The following is a 23,871-nucleotide window of genomic DNA, read 5'->3' as shown; positions in this document are numbered from 1 at the left end:
AAACCGGGGGTGGGATATATGGGGCATACCCCTCGCCCTAGACAGCCCTTGCTTTGGTTTTATTCCACGCCGTTTTTGCAAAACAAAAGCGGAAAAAAAAATTTATCACACACACATACCTACCTGATTCTGGAGGTCACGATGGATCATTTATAAATCTGAGTATGTTTAATAAGTGACAACAACTTTTAATGACCGGGACGGAGATTTTAAGATACCGAATCTTTTGCTTCTTCAAAAAAAAAACATCCCAAAAACAAACTTTACTTTTCTAGTTTTGAAAGTTTTGAAAGAGCTTGATGGGGTTTTAGCAAGCCAGATCGCCTGTTAAGAAGACGGGAGGCTGCATCTAAGGCTCAAGACGTTTCTCATTATTGGTTGAGATGTCCAGTTTATAGGATCACCCCCAGGAGCAAATTCCTTGCAGGCAGGCTTAGGACTTTGTGTGACAGCCCCCCCCCCCGCTCAACTATGTACAGTATTCGGTTTGCGGGCAGGGATGTCAGGACTGCCCACCAAGTAGCGAAATTCGCCCTGGCAGCCAAGAGGATTCCTGCCAAGCCTCAAAAACCCTAAAGAAGAAGGGAAGTCATGCCTCCTTTTAACAAGCGAAATTGTGATATGACTACATATGTTTGATGTGGCCATTGATAGATTGCAATGACCTATGGTTTTAAGCAGTTAAACCAGCAAAGAATTTAAACTACTGTAGTTGTTTAATCGTTTTTTAATCAGGATTTTATTGTGCTTTTAGTTTTACTGTACCTGTTTTCACGTTGTGAGTTGCCTTCGGTTCCTTCACTGGGAGAAAAGGGATCTACAAATGATCTTCGTGTGTGTGTGTGTGTGTGTGCATGCATGCACTCGTGCACACACACAAACACATACACTTCTTTCGGTCTTTCCTCCTAGGGCTTGTTTTCCAGCCCCCTGATCTTCCTCGTTGCCCTCCTCTGAACATGCGGCATTTGTCAGCATCCTTCTTGACATGCGGTGTCCAGAACTGGGGTCCAGAACTGGACACAGGACTCGAGATGAGGCCTAACCAGTGCTGAAGAGTGGGGAATGAGTGCCTCACGGGATTTGGAGACTATGCTTCTGTTAATGCATCCTAATATTGTATTTGCCTTTTTCGCAGCCACATTACACTGTTGGCTCATATTCAACTCGTTGATCTACAACAATTGCAAGTTTCTTCTCCTTTGTAGTATTACTGAACCAAGTATCTCCCATTTTGTAACTGTGTGTTTAGGTGTTTTTTTCCCCTAGGTGTAGAACTTTGCACTTATCCTTGCGAATTTCATTCTGTTGTTTTCAGCCCAGGATAATCACACCCTTTTCGAGATTTGTTCCTGTCTTCCATGAGTAAACCTGAAGACTCCCCTTCCTGGCCATGCTAGCCGCCTGCTCAAGGTGAGTTCCCTCCCACTTGCTTTACAGGCAGCTCTCCAAGCTGCATGCATGCATGCTGGTTCCTGCCTTACCTCCACCACCACACTCTGGATGCCCTGATTCAGACCTTTGCTGGGAATCATGACTCAGTGCATGGAGTAAAGCAAATGTTCACTTCCTGGAAAGGTATACTGTGGTTCACCTGGATTTGTAGCTCCGAGCTATGAAACCGAAAACATATACCACGGCTGAATGCGGAGAATCCTGCCCCAAATTTTCTTGATGGCTCTGAGAGTCATTTCCAAGGAAAGTAATGGGAAAAGCCCACCAGCTCTCCTGGAAGACTAAAAACTTATAATACGTAAGTAATCTACACCTGCCCACCTCTACATACATAAAGAGACACCAGGGCGTCTTTTTAGCCGAGTGGTTCGTAGGAAGGGTGCAAATCACTTCTGATGTTAATTACCCATCCCACAATAAGGTTGATCAATGTGTTGGAGGGCAAGTTTAATCAACAGAACCCAAGACCTCGGGAGGTGATGATTTCTCCAACTCTGGAGGCCATCAAGGGAAAACCGGCCCACCCTCAGTCAGATTGCTTTAGTTTCGATTCCTGCATCGAGGAGGGAGTTGGACTAGATGGCCTTAGAGGGCCCCTTCCAACTCTACAATTCTAGGATTAAGAAAGCAACTCAGCCACATGAGCCATGAGAAAAAGTTTAAAAGCACAGTTGGTAATGCTTTAACTAACTCCTTTTATTTTTCTTTTATTGGGCCACTAAGATCCCCCTCCCCCCCCAAAGACTAAGAAATTGAAGTTTTTTTAATCCTCCAGAATCTTCCCAGAAAATAGGCAGCTGAAAACAGAAATGCTGAGAATTCATCCTGGCCAAATCTCATAATAATACCGATGTGCTACCAAGTTGATAACTGGTTTGAGGAAAGTATAAAGGCCTTGGGAGGGGGTCTACCAGCTCTTCCTTCTGGTAGTGCTCAGGGACAGTGCAACCTGGCCAAGGCTACCTGGGGGACAAAGCATGTGACCGAAGTTCTTTATTCGTTCCTGATGGCCTTGCAAACCGTTGTAGAAGCAAAGGGATGGCAGGCTGTCCAGAGAGCGCCCTTAGCTTGTCCCCCCCGCTAATCTCCCCAGACGGGTCGCATCCATGCTCCAGAATGTCCAAGAGCAGTCTTTTCTCCAAGTCAACCCACAGAGATTGAGGAGGAACATTGGGTGGGATCCTGTCCCTGCAAAACCACTTCAAGGCAACCATCTCTCCAGAAAGAAGTATTTCTGGGGAACACAATCGAAAGCCTTGATGTTTCTGGAGTGTCCAGTAGAAAAGTCCCATGGAGGAGGAGAGACAATAATCATCACCAGGCACATCCACTTTGTCAGACATCTGGAAATGGGTGACACACATTTCATTCAACATTTCAGGTCTGTTTTTGACATGTCTGACGAAGTGGACTTTGTCCGTGAAAGCTCACATCAAAATATAACCGTTAAGTCTTTAAGGTGCCACCACGGTTTTCTCTTGTGTTGTTCTAGTTCCTTTGGATCTTGCCTGAGAGGCCCGCACAGACCCACCTGGCTGCCCCTTCCGAAATTAAAAGGAGAAATTGCTGAGTGAACAGGAAGGGAGTCCCAGCATTTTCATTAGAGAAGTTTGAAAGCTGTAAGCAAGGCGCCCGACGGGCACCCTGTCCAGTTGCAGAACCAGCTCCTGCAAAGGACATTCAGTATGCTTACATATTGGAAAGGATCCTGGCTGAGGAAAGATCCTGGGAACAGGAGGCAAAAAAGCAAGTGGAGCAAAACCAAAAGAAAACTGTCTGGAGGCTGCCTTTTGCTTGAAACTGATTGACCCACATTGTTCAAAGCGGTGGCCGGGGGAAGAAAGACCACCCATAGCCACCAGTTGGGGAGGTCAGAGAAAGGTGTGGGCGACGGACTGGTGGTGTCCGAAGGAGACATTCTGAAGCATCTGGATGAAAAAGCTAACGGGACACTCCATCCACCGGCAGGCAATGACTTCATGTTCCTGGTGGCCATTGGCCGGCCTCAAACCATAAAACTTCGCCCAAGGACTGGATTTCTCTTCTTTTAAGGACAAACAATCCCTGGGGTCTTAATAGCACCACAAACATTGTTTTTAATGTTTATGATTGTATACCTTTGTAATTGACTGTTGTTCTGAACTCTCTTCTAAGTTACCTGAGGTCCCAGGTCTGGGGAAAAGGCACCAGATCCCTGAAATAAATACCTGGGTGATACTAATACTAATTCTTTGTAGTTTAAAGCTAACACTAATGCTAATCTCTTGTCACTAGGAAGGTAATGGATGAGAGGGAGGAGGTTCCGCTAAACGTCTGTATCTCAGCCACGCTGACTTCTGTTCCAGAGGCAAGCCTGAGGTTTGGGAAATCTATAATAAATAGTTGTGTGCCCTCAAATCAGTTCTGACTTAGGTTTGACCTTTTTCAGGGGTTTCCAGGTAGAGAAGACTCAGGTGTGGTTCCCCATCCCCTTCTTCTGGGGAGCGCCCTGGGACTGTCGGCATCTTCGGTCTCTCTGGAGCCGTTTGGCCCCTTCATATACCCCTTCATGCCCCCAAGTCCATGAAAAGGAGCGGGCATAGATGGTTGGTAGTGTTTGAGTCCATCATCCTGCCCTCCGGCGCCTGAGCTGGGAAAATGCTGCCCCAGAATGTTTTGTAAGCCCTTAGCAGAATAGGTGTTCTCTTCTGGGCTAAAACGTTCACATCACGTCAGCCAGTATGGCTGCCATGGATTTTGGGAGCTGCCCTTTGGGAAAGTAACTTTTCCAAGCCCTGCTCCTCCCTCTCTAGATGGATGACTTAATGGGTACAAACTCCACACCTTGCCGGTCCTCCAAATTCTGCAGGTGGGAAAGGGTAGAAACGATGCTTTCGTTGATCTGCTGACCTTTCCCAGGGTTTGTTTTGTATCAACCAAACACTTATTGAAATAATTTTTAAAAAAGCAAGAAAGAGGCAATCTCTGTTTCCAAATTTGTGGCTTTTATTGGTTTTCCAATAGGATCATATTTTCTTTCCTTAATTTCAAGTTTCAACTCATTTTAATATGTGTAACATTTATTTAAGGTATCCCAAGAGGCTTAAGATGTGACGCGTGCTGGATGCCCAGAGGAAGGCGAAAAACCTCCAGGGTCTCCCAGCCAATCAGCCCTGGAGGAAAATTCCTTCCCGACCCCAAAGTGGCGATCAGTGCTACCCTGGGCATGCCAGCAAGGGCCACAGGGAAGCAGATGCCTTTCTCCCACCTTCCACTCAACTGTTTCATTGGTGCTATAACTACAGAGGTGAGCAGGTATATACGTCTGACAATCATGAGAATCAGCTGAAAAGCTTTCCCTGTTTGACTGTCTAAATGTTTGATTGGTAGCCAATATGAAAGTGTCAAGGGTGTCCACACTCAACAGTTTCATTGGTGCTGTAACTACAGAGGTGAGCAGGTATATAGGTCCAACAATCATGAGAATCAGCTGAAAAGCTTTCCCTGTTTGACTGTCTAAATGTTTGATTGGTAGCCAATGTGAAACTGTCAAGGGTGTCCATGCTCAACAGTTTCATTGGTGCTGTAACTACAGAGGTGAGCAGGTATATAGGTCCAACAATCATGAGAATCAGCTGAAAAGCTTTCCCTGTTTGACTGTCTAAATGTTTGATTGGTAGCCAATATGAAAGTGTCAAGGGTGTCCACACTCAACAGTTTCATTGGTGCTGTAACTACAGAGGTGAGCAGGTATATAGGTCCAACAATCATGAGAATCAGCTGAAAAGCTTTCCCTGTTTGACTGTCTAAATGTTTGATTGGTAGCCAATGTGAAACTGTCAAGGGTGTCCATGCTCAACAATTTCATTGGTGCTGAAACTATAGAGGTGAGCAGGTATATAGTTCTGACAATCATGAGAATCAGCTGAAAAGTCTTCCCTGTTTGACTGTCCAAATGGTTGATGCTCTGCAATATTGACTTGTTATTATTGCACATCATCTCCTTCCTGCCCTATGCACATGAATGACTGTGGCTCAATGTTGAATGAAAATTTGATTGGTAGCCAATGCGAAACTGCGAAGGGTCTCCACCTGTACAAACAAATGTGTGGTTCTTGAGCTTTTCAGAGTAGAACACGATTATTTCTGCTTGGTGAACAAAAGCCGCTTGTAGTTATATGTGTGTTGATGATGAAGCATTGACGATAGACATGCTTCACATTGATCACCACATAACCCAAGCACATGTCTGCCCAATTCTAAGTCTTACCTTGACCCCAAAGATAATTTCAACCTTCACTGAGCCCCGAACGTCAAACTTAAACCGAAATCCAACTTTAAACCCAGCCCAAACCTGAACCTTGTTCCCGACAACCTTGATTTCACACCTCGTGTTTTCCACTTCTTCCCACTGGCGAAGCATGACTTGGAAAGCAGTGGTGGTGCGAAATGGGAAGTCAGAGGAGGCAACAGTGAAACAAGGGGATAAAAGATAGTGACTCAGAATACCCCCTGGATGATTGGAGAAACAGGTTTTACACTGCAAGAAGTCGATGCAATGAAGACAGAGGTCATAGTGGGGGGGAATTAAACCATTTGGAAGATGAAAATCTGTGACAGTTTTAGTTTTTTGCTTTTTAAAACGAAATGCCGCCATATGTTATTAAGTCTTGATTCAACAGGGAAGACCCTTTAGCTGACCCTCATAATTATGTGTGCAGCATAAAAACCATGTAAGCACATACCTGACTCCTATAATTTCCTCTTTGGCAACGAGCCACATTTCGTATATTCTAATATCTTTTTGTCCAAGTGGTCAGGCGTCTTGATTTCTGAACTATGTTATTTTATGAAGTGTATTACTTCCTGATTTCTGGGGTACAGCATGTTTTTTTGATTTATAAAGGGTAGATGTTTTATGTTTATAATTATTGACCATTTTGAGGACAGTCCTTATTTTCTGAGTTATTTCCCAAGTATGTTTCGATTACAACATTAGTTGAAATGATCCCACAGTCAAATGTGTGTGACGCCTGCTGGATGCCCAGGGGAAGGCGAAAAACCTCCAGGACCTCGGGCCAATTAGCCCTGGAGGAAAATTCCTTCCCGACCCCAAAAGTGGCGGTCAGTGTTACCCTGGGCATGCCAGCAAGCGCCAGAGCCTCCCAGCCAGACGGTACTTACTTGAGTTAGACCATTTTATCTCTAGTACCAGAGAACCAGACTTGCCACTAAGCCTCTGAAGTCTTGGTTTGCTGGCTTCCAGAGAGCACAGATCTCTCCCTTGGGCATCACATTATACACTCTGGGCAAAAGGGATGCATCACCCTTGAATTTTTCCTAAGCCTTTCAACATTTCCGTATCTGGGTTGACCTCTTCCACATCTGGGTTGACCTCTCCGTGTGTTTCAGCAGCTTCTCACTCCAGGTTTGAGTTCTTCCTCCTTGTTCAGCATTTCTTGCCGATTGGTTCTCCTTCGGTCCGAAGACCTCTGCGACTGATTTGCAAAAGGCCCAGCTCTGACGGAAGCTGATCTGAATCTTCTTTCCCTTGTGATTGTTTCTGAACTGAAACCTTTCAACAGCTACTGTGGATTTTCAGAGTTGCTCTCCATGCAATTAGGAACGGCTCGCATCCAGGTCGTCTTGTGGGTGAATGTGATCTTTTCCTGACCTGCTGCTTCCTGCCACATTCTTTTCATGGAAGACATTTCTGTTCTGATCCTGGTCCCGCGGTGGTCCTCAGTTGAAATAAAGTGTCTGTCTCTGATCAAAGCATTTCCTTTCCTCTTCGGAGACCCAGTGCTTGCTCTTCCGAAACACAAGGCGTTCTCCCCGTCTCTTCCATGGCCTCCTCTTTTGTCCCTGGAAGCCACAACTGGGTAACAAAGAAGACAGTTCTGCAACCCAAAGAAGCCAGTGAGGAAAAGGGAAAACTTACCTCCCTATGGTCATCTTCGGATCGGTGCCCTTTGGAATGGGATGCTGTGATACATGTTCTCTTCTTATCCGGCCACTTGGTCTGACGTCTTTGTCTCGTCCAAGCCTGACGTGGGAGGAAAACAGCTGGATTCATTCATTCCCAAGCACAGGATTAATGGGGATATCTGAGGAAAAGCTGCAGACATGCGTCCCACAAATTATTACCTTTCGTCTTCCTCTCCTGCAGCCATCAACTCTCCTGTCTTTTGTCTTTCTCTGTAAACCCTGCAATGAAAATATGACACCTCACAGGTTACATCTGTAAACTGTAGGATCTTAGGTTTCTATAATCTTGGGGACCAAAAGGTCTTTTCCTTGTACTTACTCTATTACTGTCTGCAGAAGGAGTCCAGCGCAAAGCCTGAAAGAAAAAAATGCTTACGTCGCCTCTCTGAGCCTCCCCTCTTCTCTCTTCCACCTTCGCCCACCAAACGGCAGCCGATGCCAACAAAGTGGCCGACGGGAAGCTCCTCCTTGATCCTGGTCCACGATGACGGGAGGTGCCTCCATGTCTTCACCAGGGGTCCTTTCTTCCCCATTCCTTCTTGGCTCTCTAATAGGATAAGTGGACTAACAAGATGTCTGAGGGAAATCTTCCTATAAATGATCACCTTTCCTCTTCCTATCCTGCAGCCATCCACTCTTCTGCCTTTCGTCTCCTTCTGTAAGCTCTGCAATGAAAATATGACACCTCACAGGCTACATCTGTAAACTGTAGGATCTTAGCTTTCTATAATCTTGGGGATCACATGGTCTTTTCCTTGCACTTACTCTATTACTGTCTTCAGAAAGACTCCAGTGCAAACCCTGAAAGGGAAAAAAACAATCATTCAGAAATCATTCCCTCTCAAACAAAGGGTACTCAAGTCATTTGTAGGGAAGATGGAGCTGGGAGGGGATCACCTTTGCTTACGTCGCCTCTTGGAACCTCCCCTCTTCTCTCTTCCATCTTCGCCCACCAAACGGCAGTCTTCCTGTCCTGCAGCCATCATCTTCTGCCTTTCGTCTCCCTCTGTAAAACCTACAACAAAACTAGGGACAAATGTGAGACTTTTCCACGTTGCATCTCTCAGGTTACTTGGCCTAAAGGAGAATGACACCGCAACGAAGACACCGCTCAGGAAAACAAACTCCTCTTCAGATATCCTGGGGTTGGGGCTCCTTTGGGTGCACAACGAAAGTCACTGTGACTCCCTTGTGTGATGTTGTTTTGCAGGCGACTCCGGAGGACGACATCTGGAGCAGGAGGGCGAATTTATTTATGCCGTCCTTTTTCCTCTTCCAAAGGGAGATTCCAAAGGCACCCTCAATGCCGCATCTTTGGAATTCCTGGGAATTACTTACCCATTGTTGGTCTCTTTCAAGATAATATTTGGAACACGATTGACACACCTTTAGGAACTTATTGTGAAGGGCCAATGACAGGAGCTTCATTTCACAATTGTGCAGTTCAGGGCATTCGTGCTAAATGATCTATATTCCTAATAGTTTCCGGACAGTTTCAGCTTGCTCTAATACCATACCAAGAAGCTTTCAGTGGTACCTGGACTTCCGAACGTCTCCACTTTGGAACGATTCGAGTTACAAATGTCTCCACTTGCGAAAGATTCGACTTACTAACGTCTCCACTTGCGACCAATATGAGTTACGAACATCTCCACGTACGAACAATGTGAATTACGAAAGTCTCCACTTGCAAACGATTCGAGTTACGAACGTCTCCACTTGTGACCGATTTGTTACGAACGTCTCCATTTGCGAACAATTCGAGTTACAAACGTTTCCACTTGCGAAAGATTCGACTTACTAACGTCTCCACTTGCGACCGATATGAGTTACGAACGTCTCCACGTACGAACGATGCGAGTTATGAACGTCTCCACTTGCGAACGATTCGAGTTACGAACGTCTCCACTTGCAAACGATTTGAGTTACGAACGTCTCCACTTGCGAACGATTTGAGTTACAAACGTCTCCATTTGCAAAAAGTTCCTTCGACTTGCGAACAGAGCCTCGACCTACGAATGGAAAAAAACGAAAAACCCTTTCCTGCCTTTTTTTGACCTAAGTTCATCTTAGGTCAAAAGAAGAAAATTTTTTAACAATTCTCCCCTTATTGGTAGAGTACAGATTAACCGGCTTTGCATTAGTTCCTATGGGAACTAATGCCTCTACCTAAGAACAGCGCCTCGACATACGAACAAAAAACAGACTGAATGGATTAAATGGTTTTCAGTGCATTCCTTGAGAAGATGGAGGTCGGAGGTGATCATCTTTGCTTACGTCGCCTTTCTGAGCATCCCTTCTTCTCTCTTCTGTCTTCGCCCACCAAACTGCAGCAGAGCAGTTAATGCCAAAAGAGTTGCGGACGGGAAGCTCCTCTTCAATTGCAGTCCATGATGACTGGAGATGCTTCCAAGTCCTCACCAGAGGTCCTTGCTTTCTTGTTCCATAGCAAAATTAGTTGACTATCCATGTGGCCGTGGGAGCGAATGAAAGAGACTTAGGAAAGCTGGATTCTAGAGCCACTTGTTTTTTCCTGGCCAGCCGTGTCCTTCAAATCTTCATTCTTCATGATGAACATGGGTTGAAGAAAGTTTTCATATTTCTGAGCAAAATTGGTGCCATAAATTAAACAAGGATACTTGTGGTCCGTTCAGGCTTGCAAAAGGAAAGGAGAACAAGAAATTTGCAACGGGAGAGAGGCACCTAAGAATATCTTCATGGGCTTTTCAGATGTCTTTGCACTGATTTTGAGCTTGGGTCATCCTTGCCCTCATCTCCCTTGACGCGATGTGGTGGTAAGACCATCTCCTCCGTGGTTGATAATGAGCAAACAAACGGGATGGACTCGTACTGCGCGAGACTGAGGAATACTTACCTCTGGACCAATCTGGACGACAGACTCTGGCCATACGTGAATAAAGCTGCCCTGCTTGCTTCTATTCACCGGTCCTCAGAGGGGAACCACTTACCTGTGCTTGGCAGATCCATCCCACCTCCTGCAACCCGACATACCTTTCATGAGTTCAGGGTGGCACCATGTCAACAAGGCTGGCATCCCACAAGAGCCCATCTCCGCACTAGACAGATTGACAAGCAAGCCTGACTTGGTAGCTTCACAGTTGGTTTGCCTACCTGTTCCGGCTTTCCCTGGGGTGGCCAGTTCTTCGGGCCTCTTTTCACAAGAGCCAGCCAATGGAGCGCGGCTGATTTCTTACCTACCTCCAGAATCCTAATACCTGTTTCCGAAGACGCACTGGCCAAATGCATAATGCAACTCCAAAGATCTGGAAGGGCGGGTGGGTTTTGCCTTGCAAAAGGCCTCCAAATATACTGATTTACCTTAGAATATTGACCGAGTTGCATGGTCCACTGGCATGCTGGATTTCACCTTCTGACTCCATTCTTGGCCAAACTGCTTGAAGGAAACTGTTGGTCAGAGCAATACCGTATAATTGCTTCCTTTCCATTGACTCAACTTCTTTCTCCAACATTTCTGTTGGCGTCTTGATATTCACATTTCCTCCCTCACTCTCATTTTCCACATTTGGAGTTTCACTCTCCCTTCTCATCCTGCACTTTCTTTTCTTCCTGTAGGCTCCTTCCTCTTCTGTTTTCTCTTCCCAGACGGAAAGCTGTTTTTCCTCCACCTTGGTTTCCTCCCTCCTTCTGCTGCTCAACCTCCTTATGACATCAGTGGAAACTTTTTATCAACAATACAACTGACAGCTCAGATAATTATTACAGTAAGTGCCTTGTCACAACAGTGAAACCATTTTTTGACAAGTAAGAGCATTACTTCTAGCTAGGGAACAAATGAAGAAGCTCAAATGTTGCTGGTCTGATCTTGGTTGTGTCAGAAAATTAAACTTCACTAAAATCATCCGAAGTAAAAGAAGCTGGGTTTCATCCGCACTGGATGATTTGAATCTTGTTTTTAGACTTTAAAGGCAGAAAGCTTGTGATGTTACAAAGCTAGAATTGTGCTCTGAATCCCTTCAGGGTTCAGGATGTAAAATCTTTGTAGGTCAAAATATTTTTTTTCCATAGCTCTAGGTTGTGTTTTTCCATTTGAGATCTTTCTAGGAGCACCAAATATATTTGCCTGTGGGTAATTCCTCACCTTCTAGTCTCCTCTATGTTTTCCCAATTGCTTTCTGGGTTTTCCTAATCTGAAAGAAAAGGAAACTCATAGTGGGAACGGTTGTGGTGGAGACCAGAAGGTGTGCATATATACAGTATATATATATATACCTTCTGGTCTCCCCCACAACCGTTCCCATAGACATATTGCTGTAACCCCCTCAGGTTTGTCTTCTTCCCTTCTTCCCTCTAGCAAAAGCAACTGTTAAAACAGTTGAGCTCTGAAACTTTCGGAGCTCAGAAGCCACGGCGACGCTTCTATCTGTGATGCGCCAAACCAGGCCCTCCCAGTTGACCAGAAACGACCACCCCAGTTACGAGACATGCTTTTCTCGAATCCTTATCTTAAATCTTTCACCAGCTGCCCTCCGAGTTCACGTTTCGCTCATCGGCGTGTCTTCTCTGCCCCTTTCTCCCTGGCCGTCTCTGTCCTCTTCCTCCATTCCACTCTTCTCGTCTTCCCTCACGTTGTCCTTCCTCTCACCCGGCTTCTTCTGTTCTTCTGCCTGTCCAAACGATTGTGGTCCAAGCCATTTTTCAGCCTGAAGCAGAGCAACGACTGTCACCCCCACGATGGGTGGAACCGAAAGCCAAGTTGTGGTGGATCCCGAGGGAAGACATTCACAGCCTCCCCCTCCACCCCAAATACCTTTCCTCTTCCAGGCAGTGAAAAGAAATAAACCATAATTAAATAACAACTTTCTGCCCTCTCATGAGAGTCAAAATGTGTAGCCTGGGTCAGTTAGCCTCCTCCTGGCTTATGGACAGACCTGTCTTCCTCTCCTATGGCTACAGAACCATAGTTGCATCATAGGAGGAAGCTCACGCATCATCCACTTGTGTTGAGGTCACAGAGAGATGGGCAAAGCTCAGCCCCCAGTGTTGCTGAAGGGGGACGTCTCTGCCTGTCTCCGCTTTGGTGGATGCCCATGAGTGTCTGTATAACGATAGGGGGGATCACGTGTGCATCAGTTGCCCATTCAGAAACATGAGGTGGGGGATGTTTAGAAAAAAAACATTAAAAGGATTTTGTGTTCTCCAAAACAATACAGGTGATACCTTTATTAGGCCACTAAAAAAAAAAAATCAAACAAACCACAAACTGCTAGCTTTCAATGATAATTCATCTTCTTCAGGCTGTGCATCATGTTCTTGCAGCTAGTTCCGAAAATCATGTACTTTCATTAAAGTTCCAAAGTCTCATGGCCATTGTTGGGGCCAGTTAGCTTCTTGAGATGTCTACAGATGTTAATAAACGTATGTAATTTTCTGAACTCCCTGCAAAGTACTTGGTACACAGCCTGAAGAAGATGAATTATCATTGAAAGCTAGCTGTTTGTGGTTTCCTTGAATCAGGGGCTTGGAAGCTCCAGCGAACTCCAATGCAACAACATGTAACACAAATCACACACATTTCATTTGCAGTGTAGTGGACTCAGGGCTCACAGGGTTAAAGCCAGATGAATTTCTGAGTAGCATGGACATTATTTACCACCAGTCTTCCACAGCTTAACTGTGATCCTCACAACAGCTGGGAAAGAAGCAGATCTTCCAAGAAACAGTATAATGTTGCAAGCTATCTTTGTGTTAATACAAAGTAGTTTAGTTTTGAGCAGGCAGTTAAGAGCCATTAGCTTTATCAAAGACCTGCTTTTTATTTGCTGACACATACTGTTTTATCTACCTATACGTTTGGATTCTCCTTATGTGAGAGGAGAGTTGGAGGCAGTCATGATAAGCACCTGTATTGCCATGTTTACTACTCCTATGCTCCTGGTTAACAATATTCCTATAAAAGACAATTCATCTATCAGTCCAATAAAATGGGATTTATTCCCAGATGGATGTGTAAAGCTTCGTATAAGAGAGAGAGAGACAGAGAAAGGCATCTTAAACACAAAGAGAAAATTCAGTAGTAAGTTCTATGTTAGAAACAGGAGACCAGCAAACGGCTTGTATGATTCAATGCACATAATAGTCTTACGTGTTGTGGGGAGAGTTTTTCAGATGATAACAACCCCTATGGCTCACTGGGGATTCTGGTTGTTGTAGTCTTTAAAAGCAGCATCCAAAAATGTACAGACACTCTGAATGCAAAAAGAAGATGAGAGGTAAGCGACAGAGAAAGTACACCGTCGAGCAGAAGAAGGGAGTGAAGTTCCCTGAATGTTCTTTACAAGTAAAGCCATTTCCTTTTTAAAAAGAAGTGGGGGGGATATTAAACAGTTCCTATTCTCCGCTCCTTTCTGGAGACGGCAGTGAAGTAACCCTAGCCTTCTGAGAAAGTATTTGTCCTTTAAAACAGTGGTCCTCAACCTTGGGCCTCCAGATGTTCTTGGACTTCAACTCCCAGAATTCCTGGCCAGCAGAGGTGGTGGTGTAGGCTTCTGGGAGTTGTAGTCCAAGAACATTTGGAGGCCCAAGGTTGGAGACCACTGCTTTAAAACACATCGCCCACGAATAAAGAGGCTCCTGGATTCAATAGAAACAGGAAGAGAAGGATGGTCTTGGGTGGTCGGACTTCCCTGTCTGCTTCACCGGCTTCATTTTTCTGACTAACTCACTTGTCCCTGACCCTTCAAAGAAGAAAAACAAAGCAGAAACATTACTTCAGTTCCCAGGCCGGCTCCGAGCTGAGACAAGGAAGAGCAACAGAGTTCCTTTAATCTCAAATGAGCTGGCCAGCGGCTGCTGGGACCTGCTGGATCGGACCTAACCACAGGGACCAAGCGGATGAACCTCCGCTGAGCAGATAGCCACCCTAAGCATGCATGGGATTATCTAGCTAGTCATGAGGGGCAGCGGCATTAGAAGGGAGCAAATCGGGGGTTGTACCACCTTGGGGGACTCTCTTCAGGGACAGACAAGGAGATCACCTTAAATGAGGGGCCCTCCTTGCTTTAACAAAGGGATGGGGTGATAACGAGGATTTCAAGTTTTCCCCTTCTTTGTCACTGGTGGCTGTTCCATGTGGCAGAGCCTGCTGACATTCAAAATAGCTTCTGTGCTTCCAGGATTTATGCAAAGGAGTCCCGCAACAGAGGGGAAAGAGCAGAAGGGGGACAGCAAATGTTGAAATAATATACAATTTTACCATCTAAAGGCACGGCTCGCGTGTCCAGCATCCAAAAATGATCTAACAAGGTCACTCAAAGACACCCCTTCTCAGGCTGCTTCTCGGAAGATCCTGGGCAGCAGAATCTACTCTTCCCAGGAGATGAGCTCTCTTCTGCTGTGCAACCTTGTTTAACAGTTAGTTAGGCATCCTTCAGTCTCGAAAGACTATGGTAGTGTGCTCTGTATGGAGGGCTTGGAACAGCGCCTAGTGTGGCTGAGAAGGCCAATTCGAGAGTGACAGACCCTTCCACACTGAAGACAAACCCAGTCTGTCCCCTGTCCGGCTCCCTGGTTTTGCTGCTTATGTGACTTCCTCTTTGCCTCGGCCTGCTGGGCAAGAGTCTCTTCAAATTGGGAGAGGCCGTGATGCACTGCCTGCCTCCAGGCTGAACGGTCAGATGTCAGGGTTTCCCATCTGTTGAGGTCTATTCCTAAGGCCTTCAAATCTCGCTTGCAGATGTCCTTGTATCGCAGTTGTGGTCTCCCTCTGGGGCGCTTTCCCTGCACTAATTCTCCATAGAGGAGATCCTTTGGAATCCGACCATCAGCCATTCTCACGATGTGCCCAAGCCAACGTAGGCGTCGCTGTTTCAGTAATGTATTCATGCTGAAAATTCCAGCTTGTTCTAGGACTGCTCTGTTTGGAACTTTGTCCTGCCAGGTGATGCCAAAAATCCGTCGGAGGCAACGCATATGGAAGGTGTTCAGCTTCCTCTCCTGCCTTGCACAAAGGGTCCAGGACTCACTGCAGTACAAGAGTGTGCTTAGAACACAGGCTCTATAAACCTGAATCTTCGTATGTGTCGTCAGCTTCTTATTGAGCCATACTCTCTTTGTGAGTCTAGAGAACATGGTGGCTGCTTTGCCAATGCGTTTATCCAGCTCGACATCTAGAGAGAGGGTGTCAGAGATGGTTGAGCCGAGGTACACAAAGTCATGAACAACCTCTAATTCTTGTGTGGAGATGGTAATAGAGGGAGGTGAGTCCACGCCCTGGCCCATGACTTGTGTTTTCTTCAGGCTGATTGTTAGTCCAAAGTCTTGGCAGGCCTTGCTGAAATGATTCATGAGTTGTTGGAGGTCTTCAGCAGAGTGGGCAACAATGGCTGCATCATCTGCGAAGAGGAAGTCCCGCATGCATTTCAGTTGGACTTTGGTCTTCGCTCTCAATCTAGAGAGATTAAAGAGCTTTCCATCTGATCTAGTCCGGAGATAGACGCCCTCGGTTGCAGCTCCAAAGGCATGCTTCAGCATGACAGCAAAAAAGATCCCAAAAAGTGTTGGTGCGAGGACACAGCCCTGTTTCACTCCGCTTTGGATGTCAAAGGGGTCTGATGTTGAGCCGTCAAAAACTACAGTGCCTTTCATTCCCTCATGGAAAGATCTGATGATGTTAAGGAGACGCGGTGGACATCCAATCTTGGGAAGTATTTTAAAAAGGCCATCCCTGCTAACCAGATCGAATGCTTTTGTAAGGTCTATGAAGGCCACTAAGAGTGGCTGTTGTTGTTCCCTACATTTCTCCTGCAGCTGTCGGAGGGAGAATACCATGTCAGTGGTGGATCTATTAGCTCGAAATCCGCACTGTGATTCTGGATAGACTCTTATCTGCAAGCACCTGGAGCCTCTTCAGCACAACACGGGCAAGCAGCTTCCCTACCACACTAAGAAGAGAGATGCCACGGTAGTTATTGCAGTCACCCCTGTCACCTTTGTTCTTGTACAATGTGACGATGTTTGCATCCTTCATGTCCTGTGGTACTCCACCTTCCCTCCAGCAGAGACAAGAGACTTCATACAGTTCGGTGGTGATGATCTCCTTACCGCATTTCAGCACTTCAGCAGGGATGTTATCCTTTCCAGGTGCCTTGCCGGAGGCGAGGGAGTCCAAGGCCGCTTTTATTTCTGCTAGGGTTGGTTCGTTGTCCAGCTCTTCCAAGACAGGCAGGCACTCAATGTTATTTAATGCTTCTTCGGTTACTACATTCTCTCTGGAATATAGCTCAGAATAGTGCTGTACCCAGCGTTCCATCTGCTGTGCTCAGTCCTGGATGAGCACACCTGTAGCAGACTTCAGGGGAGCAGATTTCTTCTGTATTGGACCTAAGGCCTGCTTGATACCGTCATACATTCCTTTGATGTTACCTGTGTCCGCTGCTAACTGTATCTGAGAGCAGAGCTGGAGCCAATAATCATTGGAGCATCTCCTGGCAGCCTGTTGGGCTTGACTGCGAGCAGCTCGAAGAGCTTGCAAGTTGTACTCGGTAGGACAGGCTTTGTATGCTGCTAGAGCTCTTCTCTTATCCTCGATGGCTGGCATTAACTCCTCTGAATGGGCTTCAAACCAGTCAGCCATCTTTTGGTCTTCTGTTTAACAGTAATAATTACAAAAATAATGTTAGCCTCCAGTGATGTCTTCATGCAAAGAAAACCAATCAGAGGGCTAAGGTCATGGTGTGAGAATGGGGCAATTAGAAACATGCAGAACCATCTCTATTTTTCTTGGCAAGACAGTGGAGCACCTTCCTGACAAAGGTGTACACAATTTGTTCTTGACGGCACAGTGACTGTGCTCAACCACCCTGCCCCTCCTGTATCTTATTATGAGCCTCCTGGCATGTTCTTCTCTCTCATGCAGGTTGTTTTTGCAGAATTCTGATAAAGAAAGGCATGAAAGAGCTTGTCGAGAGGAATCTGTTGCCTCCTGGATAAGGAAACGAGCCCCAAGAAAGGGAGTGTGTAATCCTTTGAGAAAAGGATCATACAGCAACAGAAGAAACCAGGAAGAAAGAGTGGCCATTCCCATCGGCCTCGGCTCCATGGGGAGAGTGTTCGGCCCCACGCAGATAACCCAGGCATTTCACATTTTGAAGCTAAAGGCAAAATGAGACATTTAAGAATGGCACAACAGGGTGTTTCAAAGACCATACCCTCAAATGGTACATGGAAATCTAAAAATCCATCATTAAACTTGCTCAGGGTGCAGTCACATGTGCTAAAAGAACCCGTTATATCAATTCTGCCATTATTTAAATGGCTTTATAAATATCTGCTCACACGATGCATGGATAATATTGACTCATTCCACCACTCAATGGTATCCCTCTATGACTCTAGTCCTTCTCGTTTCGGTGTGTGTGAATGTTGCCATTGATTTATTCACGTTGAGAACAGGGTGCCTTACTTTTAATGGCATTCTGAGTATTCAGCCACTGAAATTTGGTGGCAAACTTCCCCCATCAGGTTTCCCTTGTGATTTTAACACAGGGTTAATTTTCCTGGGCTAGATTCGTTACTAGATTTTTGGCCAGTGTACGGCTCAGAGATTGCTTGTGGACTTTCTGAAAGCTAAATCTGCTTGTTATATTTTCTTGTGATACTTTAGCACAAGACATTCCATGTTACACTTTCCCTTTAACCATTGCATTACATTTCATGTGAAATCCATTCATTTCCCTCTGATTCCTCCTATCCTGTACCTTCATTTTTTGGACCTGATTCCCTCTTTACTTGTTGCAGTTTGGATAAATGTTCAAGCCAATTGCACCGTGCGCCATCCATTGGGGGCCAACTCTGAACCTCGTTTCCACTTCATTTGTACCCTAGCCATTGCTGGTCATAATCTCAACAAATTATCTGTTTTTTAGTCACTGAAGCTTGTCACTGAAGATCTTAGCTTGTGGTGAGGAGCAGGCTTGAGTTTGCTAAGACTAGAACGAGCTTTTCTCCTGTGCTTTTAGCAGGAGTGAGACCCGCACAGATAGGGCTCCAGTGACAATTTCCCCTTGCCTAGAGAATCAGGAACTAAGGTTTTCTGTGACCTTCCCGGTGGTTCTAAAACACAGTCCCCTTTTTACAGAGACACAAGAAGATTTTTCTTCGAATCTAGCAGAGAGTTTTTGCCTAAATCACAAGTTCCTGATTTCCACCAAACTGTCCCAAAAGGGACTCTGGTGGGGAAATCCCTGGGAGAAAGGAGACAAGGTTTACTCTAACTTAGCCAGGATGCCGACACATACCACAGTGATGAGACTACAATAAAAAAACATGGGCTATCTGCCAGCAGCTTGGGTCCTGCCTGTAGCCCGTTCTGCTTTTTTTCACCCCAGGAATGAGATTTGTATTCCCACTGCCAGGAGACCAAAATAAGGAAAACAGAGCACTATTTCCCCCCCCCCTCTAATGCTTCGATCACAATCCTTATGGCACCCCTTTCTCTTCTACATGGCTTGCTGAGCCCCATCCCATTCTCTTTGGGCTTTAAATCCCACTCAGTCCCCAGATTAATATATAGCAAAAGGTACCACTGGCATCCATCTATTCTGTAAAGTAAGAAGATGATAAGAAGAATCCGGCTTCTGCTGAGTTCAGCTCCTGAAGTACATATTGCCCTCCTGTGGCCATTTTTCCTTCCCTCCATGAGGAAGTCTGGGGAATTTTGAAAGGCAAACCTAGCAGTGGGGAAAACCCATCGCCGCCGTGTGCAGCCGGCCTGAATTCTCTAGCAGTGAGCTCAAAGCCACAAAGTCCCCTTTCAGATTCACTGGGCCTTTTTCTTTAGGCTGGGGGCATGGGTCGCCCGGGGTTATATCTGCTGCATCCATTGTATCCCTGCCGGAAAATCTTTTTTTTTTTTTCTGGACACAACTGTCAGAATGAGGGACCAAGCACAGCCATTACGTATGCCGGCTGGGGAATTTTGAATGCTATAGTCAAAAAAGAAAAAGAGACACTTTTTTCACAGTCTGGCCCTTTCTTAATAAACCCAAACCCTCTCGCCCTCCCTCTGGTACCTTGACAGGACAGAAAGAACTGGGAAGCAGGCTAAAAGTCCGCAGCAGTAAACTAACTTCATTGCTATTACAAAAAGATGAACATCATTCCCAGACTGGATAAAATACGGTTTGTTATATCTGCAAGCACGACACCAGTGTTCCCTTGAGCCAGGGTGGTTAGGCACCCAGAAACATTGGCAGAAGGGTCATCCGGCGCACCATGGCGACTCCCATGATACGGGGACAGCTAATCCACACTGGGTTTTAGTCCGAACTTGGCAAGAGATACCCAAGGGGTGGAACCCAGTCCCCAGGATACGTTCAGCAGTGTGAAAAGATAAATCCCAGACCCTGCACCTTCTGTTTGATGGTGTCTAAAGACAAATGCAATCCTCCACAGAGCTGCAAGTGTTTATTTTTTAGACCGTAACTCACACAATTTCCTCTGGATGTAGCTTCTGTTCTTGATAGGTCCTGATTATGTCCAAGATTTTGTTCCTGATATATTGAGTTTTTCAAAAGTTGGACCAGACTGACAGACTACCACCCTCATAGCCACCCGTCGAACTCTTGAGATGCTCAACAAGAACGTTATTGCCCATGTCAAGGATAATGAAATCTCCCCAGGTAATACCACTGGATACCCAGCATGATGCAGTGGACCAGAGTGATGGACTAGGATGTAGGAAGCTTGAGTTCAAATCCCTGCTCTGCCAGGGAAATTCACTGAGGGTGTGGAACTGGTAAAACCACTCTTTAAGCATCTCATGTACCTCGAAAGCCCTTTAAGCATCATAGCTCTGACTTGGCAGCACATAACACACCAGTATCATGAGAATGGACCCTATACAGTGGCTCGCTCCCTCTGGAACAATCTCCATAGGTGTCTTGAAATAAAGAAAATGCAAGAAGTCTTAAACATCTTCTAGAAGTTTTGTGTTTACAAACATCTCTTTCTCTTTCAAAATTTCGTTTGGTGTGTATTTTGGCTATTCTTTATACAGTATAATGTTGTGCGTGTATAAACTTTCTAGAAATAGATTAATTATATTAAAGGACCTATAGAAATTACAAAGGGAAAAAATCAGAAACCTTTTCCCCGGTCGAAACAGAGAATTAATTGTGTTTTAGTCACTGGAGCTGCAGATAAGGCCACTGAGAAATTGTTAGCTCACCTTTATCAAAGCAACATGAACATGTGTACATGAAACGTCAAGCTAAGAGCCATTAGAAATGCTCAGGGAGAGAACATGAAAAATTTGGACATGTTGATGCTTAAAGAATGACACACAAAGACTCAACAGGCTGGCCCATTGTAAATTCCGGGTAATGGATGCCAAGAAATAATTGGCAAACTCATCTGGAAAATGTCTCCACAAGAATATGGAGTGAATAATGATCATGAGCCGGGCAGGAACAGCCAGAGAATGAAAAGGGGCATGAAAAATTATCAGAAGAGCTTTGGGTTGTACAACTTTATTGCTCTATTAATCAAAGTGGGGTGTGGATTTAGAGGGTTGCAGGCTAATAAAAGTATCACCTGTATTGTTTTGGAGAACACATAATGTTCTTTTAATGTTTTTTTTTCCTAAACATCCCCCACCCCATGTTTCTGAATGGGCAACCGATGCACACGTGATCCCCCCTATCGTTATACAGACACTCATGGGCATCCACCAAAGCGGAGACAGGCAGAGACGTCCCCCTTCAGCAACACTGGGGGCTGAGCTTTGCCCATCTCTCTGTGACCTCATCACAAGTGGATGATGCGTGAGCTTTCTCCTATGATGCAACTATGGTTCTGTAGCCATAGGAGAGGAAGACAGGTCTGTCCATAAGTCAGGAGGAGGCTAACTGCCCCAGGCTACACATTTTGACTCTCATGAGAGGGCAGCAAGTAGTTATTTAATTATGGTTTATTTCTTTTTACTGCCTGGAAGAGGAAAGGTATTTGGGGTGGAGGGGGAGGCTGTGAATGTCCTCCCTGCGGATCCACCACAACTTGGCTTTCGGTTCCACCCATCCTGGGGATGGGAGTCGTTGCTCTGCTTCAGGCTGGAAAATGGCTTGGACCACAATCGTTTGGACAGGCAGAAGAACAGAAGAACCCGGGTGAGAGGAAGGACGACGTGAGGAAAGATGAGAAGAGTGGAATGGAGGAAGAGGACAGAGACGGCCAGGCAGAAAGGGGCAGAGAAGACACGCCGATGAGAGAAACGTGAACTCGGAGGGCAGCTGGTGAACGATTTAAGATAAGGATTCGAGAAAAGCATGTCTCGTAACTGGGGTGGTCGTTTCTGGTCAACTGGGCGGGCCTGGTTTGGCGCATCACAAATAGAAGTGTCGCCGTGGCTTCTGAGCTCCGAAAGTTCCAGAGCTCAACTGTTTTAACAGTTGCTTTTGCTAGAGGGAAGAAGGGAAGAAGACAAACCTGAGGGGGTTACAGCAATATGTCTATGGGAACGGTTGTGGGGGAGACCAGAAGGTATATAAATACTGTATATATGCACACCTTCTGGTCTCCACCACAACCGTTCCCACTATGAGTTTCCTTTTCTTTCAGATTAGGAAAACCCAGAAAGCAATTGGGAAAACATAGAGAAGACTAGAAGGTGAGGAATTACCCCCAGGCACATATATTTGGTGCTCCTAGAAAGATCTCAAATGGAAAGATACAACCTAGAGCTATGGGGAAAAAAATATTGACCTACAAAGATTTTACATCCTGAACCCTAAAGGGATTCAGAGCACAATTCTAGCTTTGTAACATCACAAGCTTTCTGCCTTTAAAGTCTAAAAACAAGATTCAAATCATCCAGTGCGGATGAAACCCAGCTTCTTTTACTTTGGATGATTTTAGTGACGTTTAATTTTCTGACACAACCAAGATCAGACCAGCAACATTTGAGCTTCTTCATTTGTTCCCTAGCTAGAAGTAATGCTCTTACTTGTCAAAAAATGGTTTCACTGTTGTGACAAGGCACTTACTGTAATAATTATCTGAGCTGTCAGTTGTATTGTGGATAAAAAGTTTCCACTGATGTCATAAGGAGGTTGAGCAGCAGAAGGAGGGAGGAAACCAAGGTGAGTGGTTCCCCTCTGAGGACCAGTGAATATAAGCAAGAAGGGCCGCTTTATTCACATATGTCAAGAGTCTGTCATCCAGATTGGTCCAGAGGTAAGTATTCCTCAGTCTCGCACAGTACGACTCCGTCCCGTTTGTTTGCTCATTATCGACCACGGAGATGGTCTTACCACCACATCGTGTCAAGGGAGATGAGGACGAGGACGACCCAAGCTCAAAATCAGTGCAAAGACATCTGAAAAGCCCATGAAGATACTCTTAGGTGCCTCTTTCCCGTTGCAAATTTCTTGTTCTCCTTTCCTTTTGCAAGCCTGAACAAACCACCAGTATATTTTTTTAATTTATGGCACCAATTTTGCTCAGAAATATGAAAACTTTCTTCAACCCATGTTCATCATGAAGAATGAAGATTTGAAGGACATGGATAGTCAACTAATTTTGCTATGGAGCAAGAAAGCAAGGACCTCTGGTGAGGATTTGGAAGCATCTCCAGTCATCATGGACTGCAATTGAAGAGGAGCTTCCCATCCAGAACTCTTTTGGCATCAACTGCTCTGCTGCAGTTTGGTGGGCGAAGACGGAAGAGAGAAGAAGGGATGCTCAGAAAGGCAACGTAAGCAAAGATGATCACCTCCGAGCTCCATCTTCTCAAGGAATGCACTGAAAACCATTTAATCCGTTCAGGCTGTCTTTTGTTTGTATGTCGATGCGCTTTTCGTAGGTAGAGGCATTAGTTCCCATAGGAACTAATGCAAAGCAGGTTAACCTGTACTCTACCAATAAAGGCAGAATTTTTTTTATTTTTTCTTCTTTTGACCTAAGATGAACTTAGGTCAAAAAAAGACCAGGAAAGTTTGTTTTTTTTGTTTGTAAATCGCAGGTCCATTTGCAAGTCAAAACAACTTTTTGCGACCGGGGATGTTCGTAACTCAAATCGTTCGGAAGTGGAGACATTTGTAACTCAAATCGTTCGCAAGTGGACACGTTCGTAACTCGTACCATTTGCAAGAGGAAACGTTCGTAACTCGTATCATTCGCAAGTGATGTTCGTAACTCGAATCGTTCGCAAGTGGAGACGTTCATAACTCAAATCGTTCACAAGTGGAGACGTTCGTAACTCGAATCGTTTGCAAGTGGAGACGTTCGTAACTCGCATCGTTCGCAAGTGGAGACGTTCGTTACTTGACTCGTTCGCAAGTGGAGACATTCGTAAGTCGAGGTACCACTGTACCCGAAAGCTTCTTGGCATGCTATTAGAGCAAGTTGAAACAGTCCGGAAACTATCAGAAATACCTATCATTTAGCACGAATGCCCTGAACTGCACAATCGTG

At 45.4% G+C, this 23,871-nt stretch overlaps 1 protein-coding gene across 1 annotated transcript; it reads right to left on the bottom strand.

Moving 5' to 3' along the window:
• Positions 1-7,074: 7,074 nt before the first annotated feature.
• Positions 7,075-8,490, bottom strand: LOC140702177 (uncharacterized). The gene is made up of 5 exons (XM_078380473.1): positions 8,330-8,490; positions 8,188-8,223; positions 7,582-7,641; positions 7,376-7,480; positions 7,075-7,299 (listed from the first exon to the last, which is right to left on the bottom strand). The coding sequence occupies exons 1-5, from the start codon at positions 8,363-8,365 to the stop codon at positions 7,177-7,179; spliced, it is 360 nt and encodes a 119-aa protein (XP_078236599.1). The 5' UTR covers positions 8,366-8,490; the 3' UTR covers positions 7,075-7,176.
• Positions 8,491-23,871: the final 15,381 nt, after the last annotated feature.

This window comes from Pogona vitticeps, chromosome 10, assembly GCF_051106095.1.
Source record: "Pogona vitticeps strain Pit_001003342236 chromosome 10, PviZW2.1, whole genome shotgun sequence".
NCBI lineage: Eukaryota > Metazoa > Chordata > Lepidosauria > Squamata > Agamidae > Pogona > Pogona vitticeps.
This window is presented reverse-complemented; position numbering and strand designations above follow the sequence as displayed.

Coding starts and splice junctions, on each gene's coding strand:
- LOC140702177 (XM_078380473.1), bottom strand. CDS start 8,365: ATGGAAGAGAGAAGAGGGGAGGTTCCAAGAGGCGAC. Junction 8,224..8,329: donor GGGAGGTTCCAAGAGGCGAC/GTAAGCAAAGGT, acceptor TTTCCCTTTCAG/GGTTTGCACTGGAGTCTTTC. Junction 7,642..8,187: donor TTTCTGAAGACAGTAATAGA/GTAAGTGCAAGG, acceptor TTTTCATTGCAG/GGTTTACAGAGAAAGACAAA.